This window comes from Equus przewalskii, chromosome 5 (genome assembly GCF_037783145.1).
Source record: "Equus przewalskii isolate Varuska chromosome 5, EquPr2, whole genome shotgun sequence".
In the NCBI taxonomy this organism is placed as follows: domain Eukaryota; kingdom Metazoa; phylum Chordata; class Mammalia; order Perissodactyla; family Equidae; genus Equus; species Equus przewalskii.
In genome coordinates this window covers 11,551,675-11,566,634 of record NC_091835.1, presented here as the reverse complement: position 1 = coordinate 11,566,634, position 14,960 = coordinate 11,551,675, and the positions used below count along the sequence as shown (strand labels likewise).

At 41.0% G+C, this 14,960-nt stretch overlaps 1 protein-coding gene across 2 annotated transcripts in view; it reads left to right on the top strand.

Moving 5' to 3' along the window:
• FARSB (phenylalanyl-tRNA synthetase subunit beta) overlaps positions 1–13,767 on the top strand; it is a 74,162-nt gene extending 60,395 nt beyond the window's left edge. For both annotated transcript variants that reach the window (XM_008514379.2, XM_070619949.1), the window contains one exon: positions 13,487–13,767. In XM_008514379.2, coding sequence (XP_008512601.1) covers positions 13,487–13,638 — 152 coding nt within the window. In that variant the 3' untranslated portion in view covers positions 13,639–13,767. The remainder of the gene's footprint in view (positions 1–13,486) is intronic.
• The last annotated feature ends 1,193 nt before the right edge of the window (positions 13,768–14,960 follow it).

The following is a 14,960-nucleotide window of genomic DNA, read 5'->3' as shown; positions in this document are numbered from 1 at the left end:
CTGTGAACCCTGGGCTGCTGAAGTGGAGCGTGTGAACTTAACCACTATGCCACTGGACTGGCCCCTTATTCAAAGTATTTTAATTCGTTATTTATTCTCATGCTCACATTGTCCCCAGTTTGGCCAGTGGGACTCCCTTCAAGCTGGCTTCTGTGTCCTTTTAACATGTTCTTATTATTCTTTATTATTATTAACACTCCCTTGCCTTGGGCACAAGAAGATATTCCAGGCTTATCTTCCCATTGCCCCGTTTCTCCATCCTGATTTCTTTTAGTGGGGAATAGTGTCTAAAAGCCAAGATTTAGGATGCTAGTTGTGTTTATTGCTTTTGAGGGGTGAGAGTTGCTATTTGTAACACACACACACCCCCACACACACCCCCACACCCACCCACCACCTGTTTCTCTATCTGTCTGTATTTTGAAGACTAAGTCCACAACAATACCTCCATTCCAAGCCAACACTTCAGGGTTCATCCCAGTTTTCTCCAATTCCATATTTGTACCTCTCTTCTCCAACAGTGAGAAACCTAGCTCCCATTATTCCTAAGTTATTCACTTACTTGATCATTGCCGTCGTTGTAACTAAACTCCATCTTCTCCCCTGCATATCTGCCCTGCTGTCACTCTCAGACTCTGACTGCCCCATGACTGCCCTGTCAGAGCTGTCCCCTCACCTGTGGATGCTCTCCCACCCCCTTAGGCTCTGACACCCCAGGACCCCAACGGTGGAGATTTCTGCCTTTCTTACCCCTTTCAGGGCTGAATTGTTCTGGAAGAGAAGGGCAAAAGACCTTTTATTTTAAGTCTCGAGAAGCCTTTGTTGGTAGGGAGATTCTTGTTAAAATGAAGGAGAGGAAAGGGTTGTATATAGTAGGGCTTTTTTGGAAGTGGGTGATGGTGGAAGAAATACATTTCTAGGCTCATCTTATATAGCTTCTGCCTCTGACCTGAAATCAGCCATATCTCCAAGTGGCTCTGGTTCCTTTTAGAGGAAAATCAAATTGAGATCACAATCTAGGTGCTAAGGTTGCTCATTGCTACTGAGCGAGTCGTGGTTTCTAGGGCTTTTTAGTATGCAGAGCTGGGGGGAACCATTTTTTTTCTTTTTAAGAAAAAACATTGAGTTCATATGGATATTTCCAATTTATATTCAGGATTAGAGGATTTTTACTTAATATATTTAGCTTTATATTTATAGCTCTTTTTCTTTACATTGAAAATCTTGATTCCTGGGGCTGGCCTGGTGGTGTAGTGGTTAAGTTCATGTGCTCCACTTCAGTGGCCCCAAGTTTGTGGGTTTGGATCCTGGGCACAGACCTACACATAGCTTGTCAAGCCATGCTGTTGCGGTGTCCCACGTACAAATAGAGGAAGATTGGCACAGATGTTAGCTCAGCAACAATTTTCTTCAAGTAAAAAGAAGAAGATTGGCAACAAATGTTAGCTCAGGGCCAATCTTCCTCACCAAAAAAAAATTAAAAAGAAAAAAAGGGGCCGGCCCTGTGGCCAAGTGGTTAAGTTCGCACACTCTGCTTTGGCAGCCCAGGGTTTCACCAGTTCGGATCCTGGGTGTGGACATGGCACTGCTCATTAGGCCATGTTGAGGCAGCATCCCACATGCCACAACTAGAAGGACCCACAACTAAGATATACAGCTATATACTGGGGGAATTTGGGGAGAAACAGCAGAAAAGAAAATAAAGAAGATTGGCAACAGTTGTTAGCTCAGGTGCCAATCTTAAAAAAAAAAAAAGACAAAAGAAAATCTTGGTTCCTAATGAATTTACATTGTTACCTATTTTCTTGCTCCCTTTATCTAAGTTTCAAAATAATAACATCAGTATTATTACTAACTGATTATTAAAACCCTTGAAGCTTTATCTTCAGTTCTTTTTATACTTAGGATATATCCTACAAAATAAAGTACATTTAGAGAATTACAGCTTCCACCTCTGTTCCCTTACACTATTCCCTCCCTGCCTCGATAGTTTATGATTTTTCTTAGTTTTCAGTTATCCTTCTATAGTTTGTTTTTAAATATAAGTGTGTGTGCGTTTATATTCTTCTCCACCAGGGAGTTGATACTTTACATACTGTTCTGTACCTTGCTTTTTTTACTTAACAGTCGAGACTGGAGGTCACCCTGCAGCAGCGTGTGGAGCTCTCCCTCTTCTCTTTTGACGTCCACAGAGGACTCCACTGTGTGGGGTACACAGTTTATTCAATTAAATCCTTATTGATGGGCATTTGGGCTATTTCCAGTCTTTTGCTGTTACAAATGATGCTACAGCAAATAGCCTTGTGCATATGTTGTTTGGTTTTTTTGCCAGTGTTTCTTTGGGACAGATTTCTAGAAGTGTGGGATTAATGGGACAAAGGGCAAATGCATATTTCCGCTGATACTGCTAAACAAAATTCCCTAGGTCTTGTGGGTCTAACATTGTACAAAGCCACCGACAACAGATGACAGGACCTTCTTCCCAGAACCTCGTCCACAGACTAGCTTGTTCGACTTCTCTGTTGTTGCCAGTGTTTCAGGTGGGAAATGGTGTCTGCTGTAGTTTTAGTTGGATCTCCCTTAATTATGAGCAAGCAAACGTATTTTCATGTTTACAGGGCATTTTTATGTCCTTTTCTGTGAACTGTCTGTTCATAAGTCTTGCTTATTTTTTCTTTAGGTTCGTCAGTCTTTTTCTTCTCTATTTTTAGAAACTTTTTATGTATTAGGGATATTAATCCTTTGTGATATATATCCAGTTATTTTTTGTAAGTTTTTTAATTATCTTGTTATGATGTTTTTTAACATGTAGATTTTAAAAAAATTATATAGTAAAATTTATTAGTCTTTTTCTTTATTGTTTCTGGACTTTGGATCATAGTTAGGGAAGTTTCTCCCACTCTATGATTAAAGAGAAATTCCCTGTGGTTCCTCTAGTGCTTAAATGTTCCATTACTTTACATTTAAATTTCTTACCTGTTATTTATCCTGCGAACATATGAGGAATAGATCCAGTTTTATCTTTTTCCACATGCTTTGCAGATTTTTTGATACACACTGGTTTCCAATTATTGCTATGACTCTTTTTTTTTTCCCTCACTGGTACTATTTAACTTCCTAAACTTATAGTAAATGCTTTATGGTAAATGCTTTATGAAATCCATGAAGGAATAGAAGATATCTAAAATCTTATAATCTTGGATATCCTTAAAAGATGAAATGATTTTTGAAAGTCCTTCAGTCAGATTGAACAAGTTCAGGAGAAAACATGGAATATTTGAAACTAGGTGAGAATTGGAATAAAAAAATGGTCTCAGCAAAATTCACAGATCCATAGAGTTACAAAGATGCAGCTTGCTGTAGACTGTTTTTTAAGAGAAGACGACCTCTATTGTTCAACTCTTTTTTTTGAGAACTATTTCAAAAAGTTTGCAAGTACACATCAAGATTGGCACGATAGTCTCCTTCGTCAGCCCAGCCCCTCTCACTCCATTAGCAGTCCTTCCCAGCATGAGAATAAATAAAGTCATACAGAGACTGAGGTGAGACTTCATCCTGTGGTGTGTATAAGATGCACAGAGATGCCGAAAGGAAACATTCATGCCATGACTAGGGAGTTTATAAAATATTTAGCTGATAGTCCACTTCTACGTTGGATGTTTTATAACAGTTTCAAGAATACATTGTGTATCAAAGTAAGGATTCTGCACATGATGCCATTTACACTGGAGCTGGAGCAAATGGTGCCATTCATCATCCTTCCAGAGCACTTTGCAACTAAATAACCAGATTTCCCATCCCAGGGCTTTTGTAGAGCGATGTATTTGGGGGCTTTTTTTTTTCCTTCTAATTTTGCTTCTATCATTTATCCCCTTAGAATAATGAAGTCATTCCATTGGGTTCCAACACCTTTTTCACAGTCTGTTTTGCCCCCCTCCGTGCTTAACTGAACCACAGGTATGGGTTGATGCAGTCACTCCCACTGCTCAGTAGCTAATAGCTTACCGTCCGTATGGTTTATCCAGGAAATTAGAAGGGTGTTAAAAATCACATTTTGATCAACATTTTCCCATTATTTCTTTTTAATAAGCAAGACTCTAGAAACCTATGATAACTAGTGCTTGCTCTGATTTTAAAAAATAAATTAATCCATAATCTGCTTTGCTTAAAATTAGAAACGCATGTTTTACTGTGGATTTGGGGGCAGTGGGGAAGCTGGAACTGAATCTAGTGCCCATTAGGTATCTGTCTTCCCCAGTTTCTTTCATCTGCCAGCATCATTCTCCTCCTCTCCCTGTGTTATGTTTCACTCACAGACTCCTTTCTGCCTTTTGGCTTAAATTAGTCTTCTTTGTATTGCATCATTGCACGACTCCCACAGATTGACATTCATTTAAAGTATTCTCAGTATTTTTATATGAATGATAGGTGGGCAGTTGAACTTCATTAAGATCCTAGTTGTGGTTTTGATCTTGATGAGTTATTTTGCTTTACATTGGTGTTGAATAGCTGTGGCCTAACCTTGACCTGTTTGAGAAGTAAATGCTAACAGTCATTTGAGTGACTTGGGCAGCCTGTCCCCCTCCTGGAAACACCTGTGCATCTGCCGGCTCAGGTGGGTTGTGGGTTAGGAATGAATCTTCCTGCTGAGGGTTATTCCGGGCCAAATAGAGCAAATGTGTGGCTTGTCTTCAGAGCCCCTAGCTCTCCCCATCTAGCAGCCTTTATGTGTCTCAGCTGTGCTTTGTCCCGCTTCTCCTCATCCAGGACCCAGTACTCTCATTTTTCCCCTTCTGCCCTTTTCAGAAATTTTTCTTTTCAGGAAAGGATCTGACTTCAGTTTCAGTTGATGCATATCAGTGTGAATTTAAGAGATGCTTTCATTTTTAGCCTTCTGTCAAACTGTGAAAGGAGAAAAATTTTGTCCCTTTATGAAAATTTCAGGTATTAACAAAAAAGATGGGGCAAATTCAGTGGAACAGAAAACCCCACCCCCTGTCTGAAACCACAGCATGCTGACGAGCACAGGTGGCCTTCCTTAGGTGGAAAGAATGTGTTTAGGAAGAAGTGAAAGGAGAAACACGGGGAACAGCAACAATGCCCAGTATGTGAGCAAAAGCAGGCAGGAATTGTTTACTTGCCTTACTTTAAACATAAACCACACGACTGTAGTTAGGATATTATTTCTTCTTAGTGATGCAGAGGCCCAAAAAGAGTAAACCCTTGAGCAAAAGTATGAGATAAAATGCCTTCTGTAAATGCCTCCAGAACTTCCTGTTGTCTGTACTTTGAGACCTGTTTTGATGTCTCATACTCATCAGCAGCTGTTAAATATTTTATCGATGTTGTTCTCTCCGCCACTGTACTTTGGCACTCACCTTCCAGAAGAGAAGAGTTTCTGGTCCTTCTCTTAATTCCTAAAGGCTCCTAGCTTGTTTATGAATTGTGTTCTCTGAACAAAGATTTCCTTGTGGAATTATTTTCCGAGACTGCTTTGGGCACTTTTTTCCACCAGTGGAAATCAAAAAAAAAGGTAGTAGTTGGTACCATGCAAGGGAACGTGTTTTAATCTGTGTTGTATGAGATGAGATCAGTATAATACTGAGTTTGTGGTTTGCTGCTAGTACCATTGCTAGAAGTCCATTGTTTAACGTTTTGATAGATAATGAGCTATACAATCATTCATATTGTTTTGCTTATGTGGTATTACTTTTGACAAAGGGAAAGAAACCAAGAAAGAGCACAAAGTAATATATATGTTATAGAAGCCCTGTTTATAATAGTGAATAATTGGAAACAACTCCAACATAAAATACTTAAGAACAATTTGGCGAACTATGACATATAAATACAATGGGGTGTGATAAAAATGTCTTTAGACATGTGAATATCAACTCAGTTGCAAAAGCAAATTCCAGGATGGTATAGACGCTAATTAAAACGATAGGAAAGAGTACATTTTGTTAAACCAGCTGTGGTATAGTAAAAATATTACTGGGTGTTGCTTCAAGTCTTTCTATTGCCCACATGACTCAGGACTTAATCCCTTCACACCAGTTTCTTCATCTGTAAAGTGAGAAGGATAGTGTGTCTCCTGTCTGTGTCACAGAATTGTTGGGAGAGGCAGATGGAAGAATTTGGAGAGTATTTTGGAATGGGGACTCACCCTCCAGAGAAGCTCAGGGTGGATTTTAGGTCTGCTCCTCAGAAAGGTGGCATTGGGTAGAGTCATAGGCCGGGGTTCTCTCAGCTCTGCTGTCACCTGGCTACATCATTTTCTTAACCTCTTTGGTGTCCGTTTTCTCAAGTCTAACATAGAGGGATGACAAGATCGCTTCCACAGTCATTTCCAGTTTTAAGATGCTGCAGGAGCGTCGATGCTTCAGAAGCAGTGTCCGCCACAGGTTGTGACATGTCAGCTCTTTCTCTTCGCCTTTTTAGCTGGTGTCACTGTGGTGCTTATTTATCTGCTCACATTCTAGCCTGTGTCGAGAATCTGGAATTTATTCTTTAAGAGTGCCTGTGTTATATGGGATTTTTTTTTTTTAAAGATTTTATTTTTTTCCTTTTTCTCTCCAAAGCCCCCCGGTACATAGTTGTATATTCATAGTTGTGGGTCCTTCTAGTTGTGGCATGTGGGACGCCGCCTCAGCAAGACTCGATGAGCTGGGCCATGTCCGCGCCCAGGATTCAAACCAACGAAACACTGGGCCTCCTGCAGCAGAGCGCACAGACTTAACCACTCGGCCACGGGACCGGCCCCCTTATATGGAATTTTTAAAAATATAGTTCTCTTTTCTCTGGAAGGCTCTTGGTTTTGTCAGTATTATGTTGTTAATAATATTGTGGCGCATACCTGGGGATGTCCTAAGGTTAGAGACTGCCAGTCCGTCTTTTTTTCCTCTCTCTTAAATTGTGTTTATTTATTTAATTTTAAACCAGAAGAAGTTTGCAAACATGAAATGGACAGCTTGACCAAGAGTGTGACAGCATTCTCCCGTGGGCCTTCTGTGCCCTGGGCCACACAGGAGGTGCTGTGTCAGCACGTCCTCACCCTCTGCGGGCTCTCTGGCCTACACTGTCGCCTGCCTGGGGCAAGTCCCCTAATCTCCTTGTGCTTCACTTTCTCCATCTGGACCCTGCCTCTCCTGGGGCCTTGGCCAGGGCTGCACTGGAACTGAGGCACGGCCTTTACCGGGGATGGAAGGAGACGAGTGGAATACTATGTTTTAACAATCTCATTCTTCTTTTCTTTTTCTCCTACACGCCCTACTTGTCAGCTGAAATCTCATTCTGAAACTAAAGTACATGTATCATAATTACTTGTGTGAAGTTATGTTTACTCCACGTTGGCCAAAGGTCTCAATTGAATAAGTTAACTGTGAAATTATAGGCAATTCTATAAATAATCTCACATACTCAACATTTCCATTCTTCATTAGCCCTACAATAATCTGTTGTTGTTATTATTTCACTATAATTGCAGAGGAAGTAATAAGTTGCTAATGTTTGGTTTGAGAAAATTATCCCCTTAAAGGTTTTTATTAGGTGAAAGACCAGGAAATAACTATTTTATTGGCCCAGGAAGGCAGGATGATCCATACCTTTGTTTTTGAAGTTACTCTAAATCTGTCCTCTGAATATTTAAGAAATGTGAAAATTTGGGGGAAAATGATTTGTGTCAGACAAATGTAGGATGATGGCATTATTTTAGAATAGGAATTTTCAAAACAAACCAATAGACAGTGAGGGCACTTTTTAATCTAGAGTTAAGAGTTTTTTGGTTTTACACAAGTTAATTTGAGACTGATTTAAAATTGCAGTTAGATCACATTTAAGTTCTTCTGACATTCCTGACCACCTTAGCTTCTGAAATATGTTTGTATGAGAGACACATAGTTAAGATTAGACTTTAAAATAGATCTTAAGAAATGTTAAAAAGTCCTAGCCATGGAAATAAATTACAAATTTCTCTATACAGAGTAAAACTGGGAAATTTTGGAGTTAGGATTCTAAATATTTAGTTATAAGGTGATTATGGTGATTTATTTTAAAAAGGCTCTTTATTGAAAACATTTCTCCATTGGTTAGAAGACCAGACAGTCTGGGCTTTGCTGTTACTTTGAGGAATAAAGTTCTGCAGGATCCAGTGGGTCTTCGCAGTACAGACTTGCCAGGCCCCACGACCTCCGCCGTTGCTGTGGCTCAGGCTCCTCTCCCAGCTCTGGAGCCGGCCCCAGTACCTCTCGCAGCCAGTTGCCTTCGCTGGAAGAGTTAACGACGTCTGCAGGTGTGTTGGGATTAGCACTGTAAAGTTGTGTAAGGGGTTTTCTTTCTTTTGATCTTCAGAAAGGGATGAAAGATAGTCATTAAACTCAAGGGATTAGGTCCCCGCTCTTGAAAGACTTGAGGTGCCATAAATATAAATATTTCACTTCAGATGTAAGGGGAAGGACTGTGTACATCTGGGGGAAAATGGCTGTTTTATATTACCAGTCAGCAATTATTCAGTCTCCACTTACAAATTAAATGATCTTTGCAGAGATACTTTCTCCCACCCTAGGGTGTACTGAGCTCTGAAAACATGTGTTTATCTCTCTGGAGTTATGCCGAGTTTTCCTCCTCATGTTCCTAAACCTTTTTCTTTCTTTTTGTGAGTTCATGTCTTACCTACATTGTGCCTTTCCCACCCCCGGGTTTCCCCCTCTTTGGATAATTCCATGGGTGCCGTCAAATAACTCCTGCTTCTAAAACTTTGAGAACAATTACCCTTAAGAATGATACCATGCTCACATGTGTGGTGTGTGTGTTCAGTTTTTAAAAATAGGCCCTGTCTTTTCTCTTCCTTTAGATTAACATTATTTAGAAAAGGAAAGTGAGGTTGATGTGCTGGCAGCAGAGTTAGTTATGGTTACTACATTCTCAGAAAACTGGTGGGAAACCAGGAGAAAGTTGTACATAGAAAATTATGGTTTCAGCCGCATTCCACTCTGCCTGTCATCCACTCTTGTCAGTTTCACTCCAGAATGGAACACTGGGGATTTGTGTTTTCCTTTGTGTTACTTCCTAGGATGGGTTGTTGGACCACGGAATAGATGATTTTCTATATATCTAATTGTATTTAGAATCAGGCACTTAGGGAAGGAAAAGGTAGGTGCCAGTCCTAGAATGATTATTCCTACCCTCTGCCCCACATTATATAACCAGTCATTTAGAACAGATTTGAAATACTCAGTTGGCCCTAATGGCTTACTATATGTGTATAATTCTGCATTTTGTATTTTGTCCTTGAATTTGGAGACCTATGTATGTATGGTTATTTGTACGTAAGCTCATGATGATAGTTTCTGTTATTTGCTGTGATATATGGACATTCCTTTTCCAGTGTTCCCTGCCTTCCTTTTTATTTTGGTCTTACCTTTTTATGGTAGAAAATTTGGGTGGTAAAGTACCAGATTGCAAATAGTTACAGTATCTGGGTTTGAACTCCAAAGCATGTATTTAGTAATGTGAAGAAAGGGAAAAATAAAATTGTATGAGTAGATGATTTTTAGAGATGGGCTAAATAAAGCACCGAATGAATTAGGTGAATATAACCGATGGCGGGGGTTCACAATGAGGGAATTAAGAGCCTCATGCTTGATAACACGGTGGCGCTTTCAGATGAAGGGTCTGCTCAGTTACTGCCTTAAGCTGCTTCTTCCGATGCTTCTGGAAATTATAGGAATGACTCCATGTGTAAAGCTTATCCAAACTTTGGGCCTGTAATATTACTCTGAAAGAAAGACGGGGGCAAAAAGAAACTGTGAAAGGTGTTTGGCAACGAGCGAGCGAGGGAGCTCACAAACTCTTTGAAGGTCAATTAGCCAGAAAATGTGCTAAAGACTGGGTGCTGTGCTGGATTACCGGCCCAAGAATGACCCCTGAGGTCCTCAAAGTGGTCCTGCCGTTTGAGCACAGAGAGACAATTACAGACCTTGAGAAGATGCTACAAAAGCTTTAATTAAGGGACTTACACCCCACTACGTTTTGGAAATTAAATTCTTATTTGTGCTGAACTGATGTTTCTTTTGTCTAGGCTTCCAGATGTAGTTCAACAGAGGACTCTATTCTCCCCAAATGTGTTTTAGGTTGGAAGCTGTTTTACCATAATGGATACCAGCAAAGCTGAGAGTGTAACCGGAGTGAGGGACTAGGTGGAAAGGTGCACTGAGAGACTTTTTGCTGGGGAGCATTTTGGGCACAAGTTGAAAGTTTATGCTCCTTGGCACACCAGTGAACCCGGAGCTCTGGACTTAAAACACATGAATAAGAGCAAGCAAATGTATTCTGTAGAATTTAAACTTTAGAATTCCCATTCACAAGACAACATGATTTTCCTTGAATTGGTAACTTGACATCTCTAGACACAGCAGGCTGCTCTTCCGCCAGAAATATGTTTTTGCTTTTTGTTGATGATAGAAAAGTAGCCTCTGACCACCATCCAGGTCTGATTTTTCACAAGCCTAGACTCATATTTAGGTTCCACTCAGATGTGACTTCTTTTACTTCTGGAAAGACTGTGATTTCAGTTGCATCAGCCCTGGCTGGAGCATCGTGATCGCATTGATCTGCTGAGTTACCCAGCTGAACTCCCCTCCTTCCGATGCTGCCGGAGATGCTCTCATCTTTGAACTCAGGCTTAAGGGCTGCGTTATGGGTGTGTTCCCTTTGTTTTGTTAGTGAAGCAGTTATTCTCTCGTCTTCCCTTCTTTGAAGAGATTCACTTCTGCCTGCAAAGTTTGGTTTGAATCAGAAAGGTTTTTAAAAAGCACGAGGAAAATGCTTGTGTTTTAGTAATTTTAGATTTTCTTTGAGTATTTCTAGTTTCCATGCAACATCAGTCAAGTGGTACCTTTTTTTAGGTTCTCTCTGTACCCCTTATAAACCTGAAGGCCCTTTTGCACGTCTCTCAATTTGTATATGTGAAGAATGGAACATCAGCCTTGCTCTAACTGAACAGGGGAGTCAGTAGGAAAACCCTAACTGTTTATTTTATAATCGGACCTTGTTAGAAATGAAAAATGGCAAGAAAAGTTGAAATTGTCATCACAGGGTTAAAGTGTGCAGTTTTCAGTAACGTGGAGTCTATACAGCAATCCTATTGTTGGGATTAATGTTTTCGTTGGTGGGAAGGGGAGGGTTTAGTTGGATGCGAGGCAGAGGACGCTTTGGTGCCACTCCATTTGGAGGCAGCTCCTCCGCACTGAAGGCCTTCTGACCCAGGAGCAGTGCAGGATGCTGCCGTGACTCGGACGGGTCCACGTGCCGGGCTGAGAGCTGGTGATATTCTTATCCTTTAGAATACTCAGACTTGGATCTGTTTTAAATAATGCATACTATGAATTTCAGTTCCCACTGCTTTTCTTTGCAAAGAGGGAAAGTTGTATTTAGTGATATATTTGAGTGAGTACCTAGCTGGTTAATGAGGTAAAGCGATGTTTGGGCCAAACTTCTGGAGAGAGGTACAGCTTGCTGACTGAAGAGGAACATGACTGAATGTTGCTAAAAAGTGCTGATTCAGAAAGTTGTTTTATGAAGTAAAAATTCAAAGTTCTTATCTCTTAGGCTTTATTTTGTTAATATTGTCAGAACTAGCACATCTGGCTTAGATTCTGAAGTAGTCTGGTTTTATGCTTCAGTTAAAACGAATCCAATGAAATTGGAATTTGAAGATAGATAAAAGGAAGGATTTCAGTACAGTGAGGATTTTTAAACTTAGCAAGGTCATCAGGGAAGGTCTGGAAAATTTCCTTTCTGAATGGCTTTTGAAAATAGGCTGGCGTCCTTTTCAGATAGTGTAGGGTACTCAGAGTCTGAATGAGGGGTGCCGGGAGATGTGGCGGCACACGTGACTTCCCAGCATCCTTCCGGGTCCGTGATTCTCGCTTGTACCGCTCTCCATCCGCGCTTTGTACAAATTTGTCATCTGAAGGTTTCTTTTATTTGGAGGGGGAAGGGGTGTCTTCAGAGTTAGGTGTTCGTTCTGATAGAATTGAAATATGCCATCTTTATCAGATTTAGTGATATCTGTCTCTCACTAAAGCTCTACCTGATCAATCCAGTTTGGTTTCTGTATTATTTTGAACCCCTCCCCACCCCTCTCCCCAAGTGTAGACTAGTGCACATAGCACTTCAAATGCAGGGTATTGAAATTCTTGCTTTAAGAGATAGTGAAGCAGAATTGTTCAGTTTGTGGGGATGTGAAAAACAGGCCACCTTATATTTCAATCAGGTTGCTTTGGGATTATTTAAGAATGAGAAGTAAAAATGTTTTTCAGGAAGATACACAAACAACCTTCTGTGCTGATGGAGAAATGTATGTGATTGTCTGTCTCAATGGTATAGCTGATACTAACTAGACAGTGGCATGTTCCCTCTGCCCCGCCCAGTCTGTGTTTCTTCATTATGTCGACCTTGGAGCCATTAGTCGAGACTCAGCAGTTTACTCTTTCGTAAATAATGCACTCACTCCGAAATGGCGGGCTGTAAGCTTGCGGCCCAGCTCTCTGGGTCTTTATAGCTCGTGCCAGTCCAGGCCTCGGTTGAATGAGCCAGGAGCTGTGGCCTGACCCCTTTTCAAGTTGGTGGGGAGAGAAATGAGTCAGCATTTTAACTTCAGGCGGGTGCGGAGTGTTGATGAACTCCTGTGGCACGGGTGATTTAGTGAATGTGGAGTGGGCCTGTGGGTTGTGGCTTGTTTGTTTTTAGCTGTTTGAACCTCAAGAGCTGTTGCTGGTTTGGTAAGCCCTATCTGTGTGCTGGTACACAAAGGAAGAGAGAACTCTGTCTGTCTTGCAATGAGTCAGGAACCAAACTGGACCTGTGTGGGGGGTGGCCTTTGCTGTGGTTTGACAGCAGATTCTCCAGAACTGCTTGGAAAGCTCCTTTTCCAACAGGAACGTGCGTCGAGTTCTGGTGACAAGCCTGCTGATGACTGCAGCTTGTGTCTCTATGTAATAAGGCAGCCAGGAGTGAGGTTTTGAATAGTAAATGAATTCAGGGCAGACTTTTTATCCAGCAAGTATTACTATGGAAAAACCTGTTTCAAAACAGGTTTTTTTCCATGCAAGGTCATCAGTTTTACTTTTCGTTTTTTCCTTTTGTCCTTTTTAGGACCAGTTCTACGTCCAGACGAATTGCCCTAAGACCTCTCATGACTGTGCTCCTTCAGCCTCCTTTCTTCATCCTTCCTGCCTGGACCCCTGTGATAAAAACACATGGCCCTTATTTTCATATCTGCCCCTAAACTTTTCCTTGCGCAAGTTTCTTGGTGTAATATCAAATCCTTCTTTTTAAAACTAGAAAGTGTGAGGAAGCACTCTCATTTTATAACCAGTGGTTTAAAGAAGAATGTTATTCTAAAATAGACTCGTGAGCTTTTAGTGTTAAATGCCTATTGACATTTTTGCAAGAGAAACATTGATTTTCTCCCTCTGTTTTTCAGGCCCTGCTTTCTTCCCCGGGCGATGTGCTGAGGTCTTTGCCAGGGGTCAAAGCATTGGGAAGCTCGGGGTCCTTCATCCTGATGTTATCACCAAATTTGAGCTCACCATGCCCTGCTCCTCCCTGGAAATCAACATTGAGCCCTTTCTGTGAAGATGGGGCTCTGCCTTGTGGCTCTCTCCCTGGGTGTGGCTTTCTCCTCCCCTGGTGTCCTTTAGTCGTCCCCAGCAGGGAACATCCATTTGTGCTTTAATGTTTAATAAAGGAGAAACACTGTCTGGCTCTGTGGGTAGACACTGCTCTTTCCCTGCATTAGGCTAGTCGGTGCACTACACGAATGTGCTGTCTGTGTGAAGCGTCACTGTAGGTACAAGCCCAGTGGGGTGCCAGAGAAGTGCACAGCAGAGTGCGGGCTCCATTCTGGAAACCGGAGATGCTCCTCAGACGTCAGAGCATCACACCAGCACCGAGGACTCCTGCATTCTCCGCCTTACTGATGAAACGAGATAGTTGATGAGAGCACAGGGTGCACGAGTGTGAAACAGCAAAGGGGTTTTAGTTTTTATTTTCTACATTGACGTGTGTTCATCATTGGGAAACATAAAATAACAGTATTTTTAGAAAACCTTTAAGAATCAGTGATGGTCCAGGAGTTACAGCCTTTGAAGTCAGTTATCTTAAAGGGAAAGAAAAATCCACAACACAGGTATTCAAAATATTTGAGGGTGCGTAGGTGTGGTTTACGCTATTTGTGATTCTCTGAGACAGTACGTGCAACATAGACCTGTTCTGCTAGAAAAGCTAGAATGGATCTGTTCTTACTGCTGTTGTTAGTATGAACATTAGGAAACAACGAAAACTTATTTTTCCCCTAGGGCATACATTTTACTGTAAGTAATGTAAGAAAAACCATGGTTTTAAATACTTCATTGAGCTGCTAGTTTGTCTTGTTTTACAGGAGGTATTAGATCTCTCCTCTGAAGCTAAGTGTCTCACAATCTGCATTATCTTGCCTTCTACTTTACTTTCATACTCCAGTCTAGACTTCCCCGGTAGGTACCATCTATTGAAAAGAGCTGGGTCTAATGTTTAAGAAAAGTTCTCAATTACTATTGAGATGATATGAAACATAATAAAATGTAAAACTTTAAAGTAAGTCCCAGTAGAAACAGCTAACAAAGATAGTGAGACAAGAATTATGTTCCTGGAACCTTTGCTAAGCCTGCTACTGAGAAAAAAACAACCATATTACTACCGTGTATAAGGGCAGCAGTGTCCCGCTTAGCAAGATTTGTGAATACACGGACTTCCATGTATTCCTTCCCAATTCTGTTGTAGGCAGATCCTTACAACATTTAAAAAATAAAGTGAGATATGCTCATAAGAAATAATGCATGTCAAAAGGTTTGCATACAGCATACATAAAGATTTCTTACAACTCCAGAAGACAACCCAGTTTTTAAAAAATGGACAAA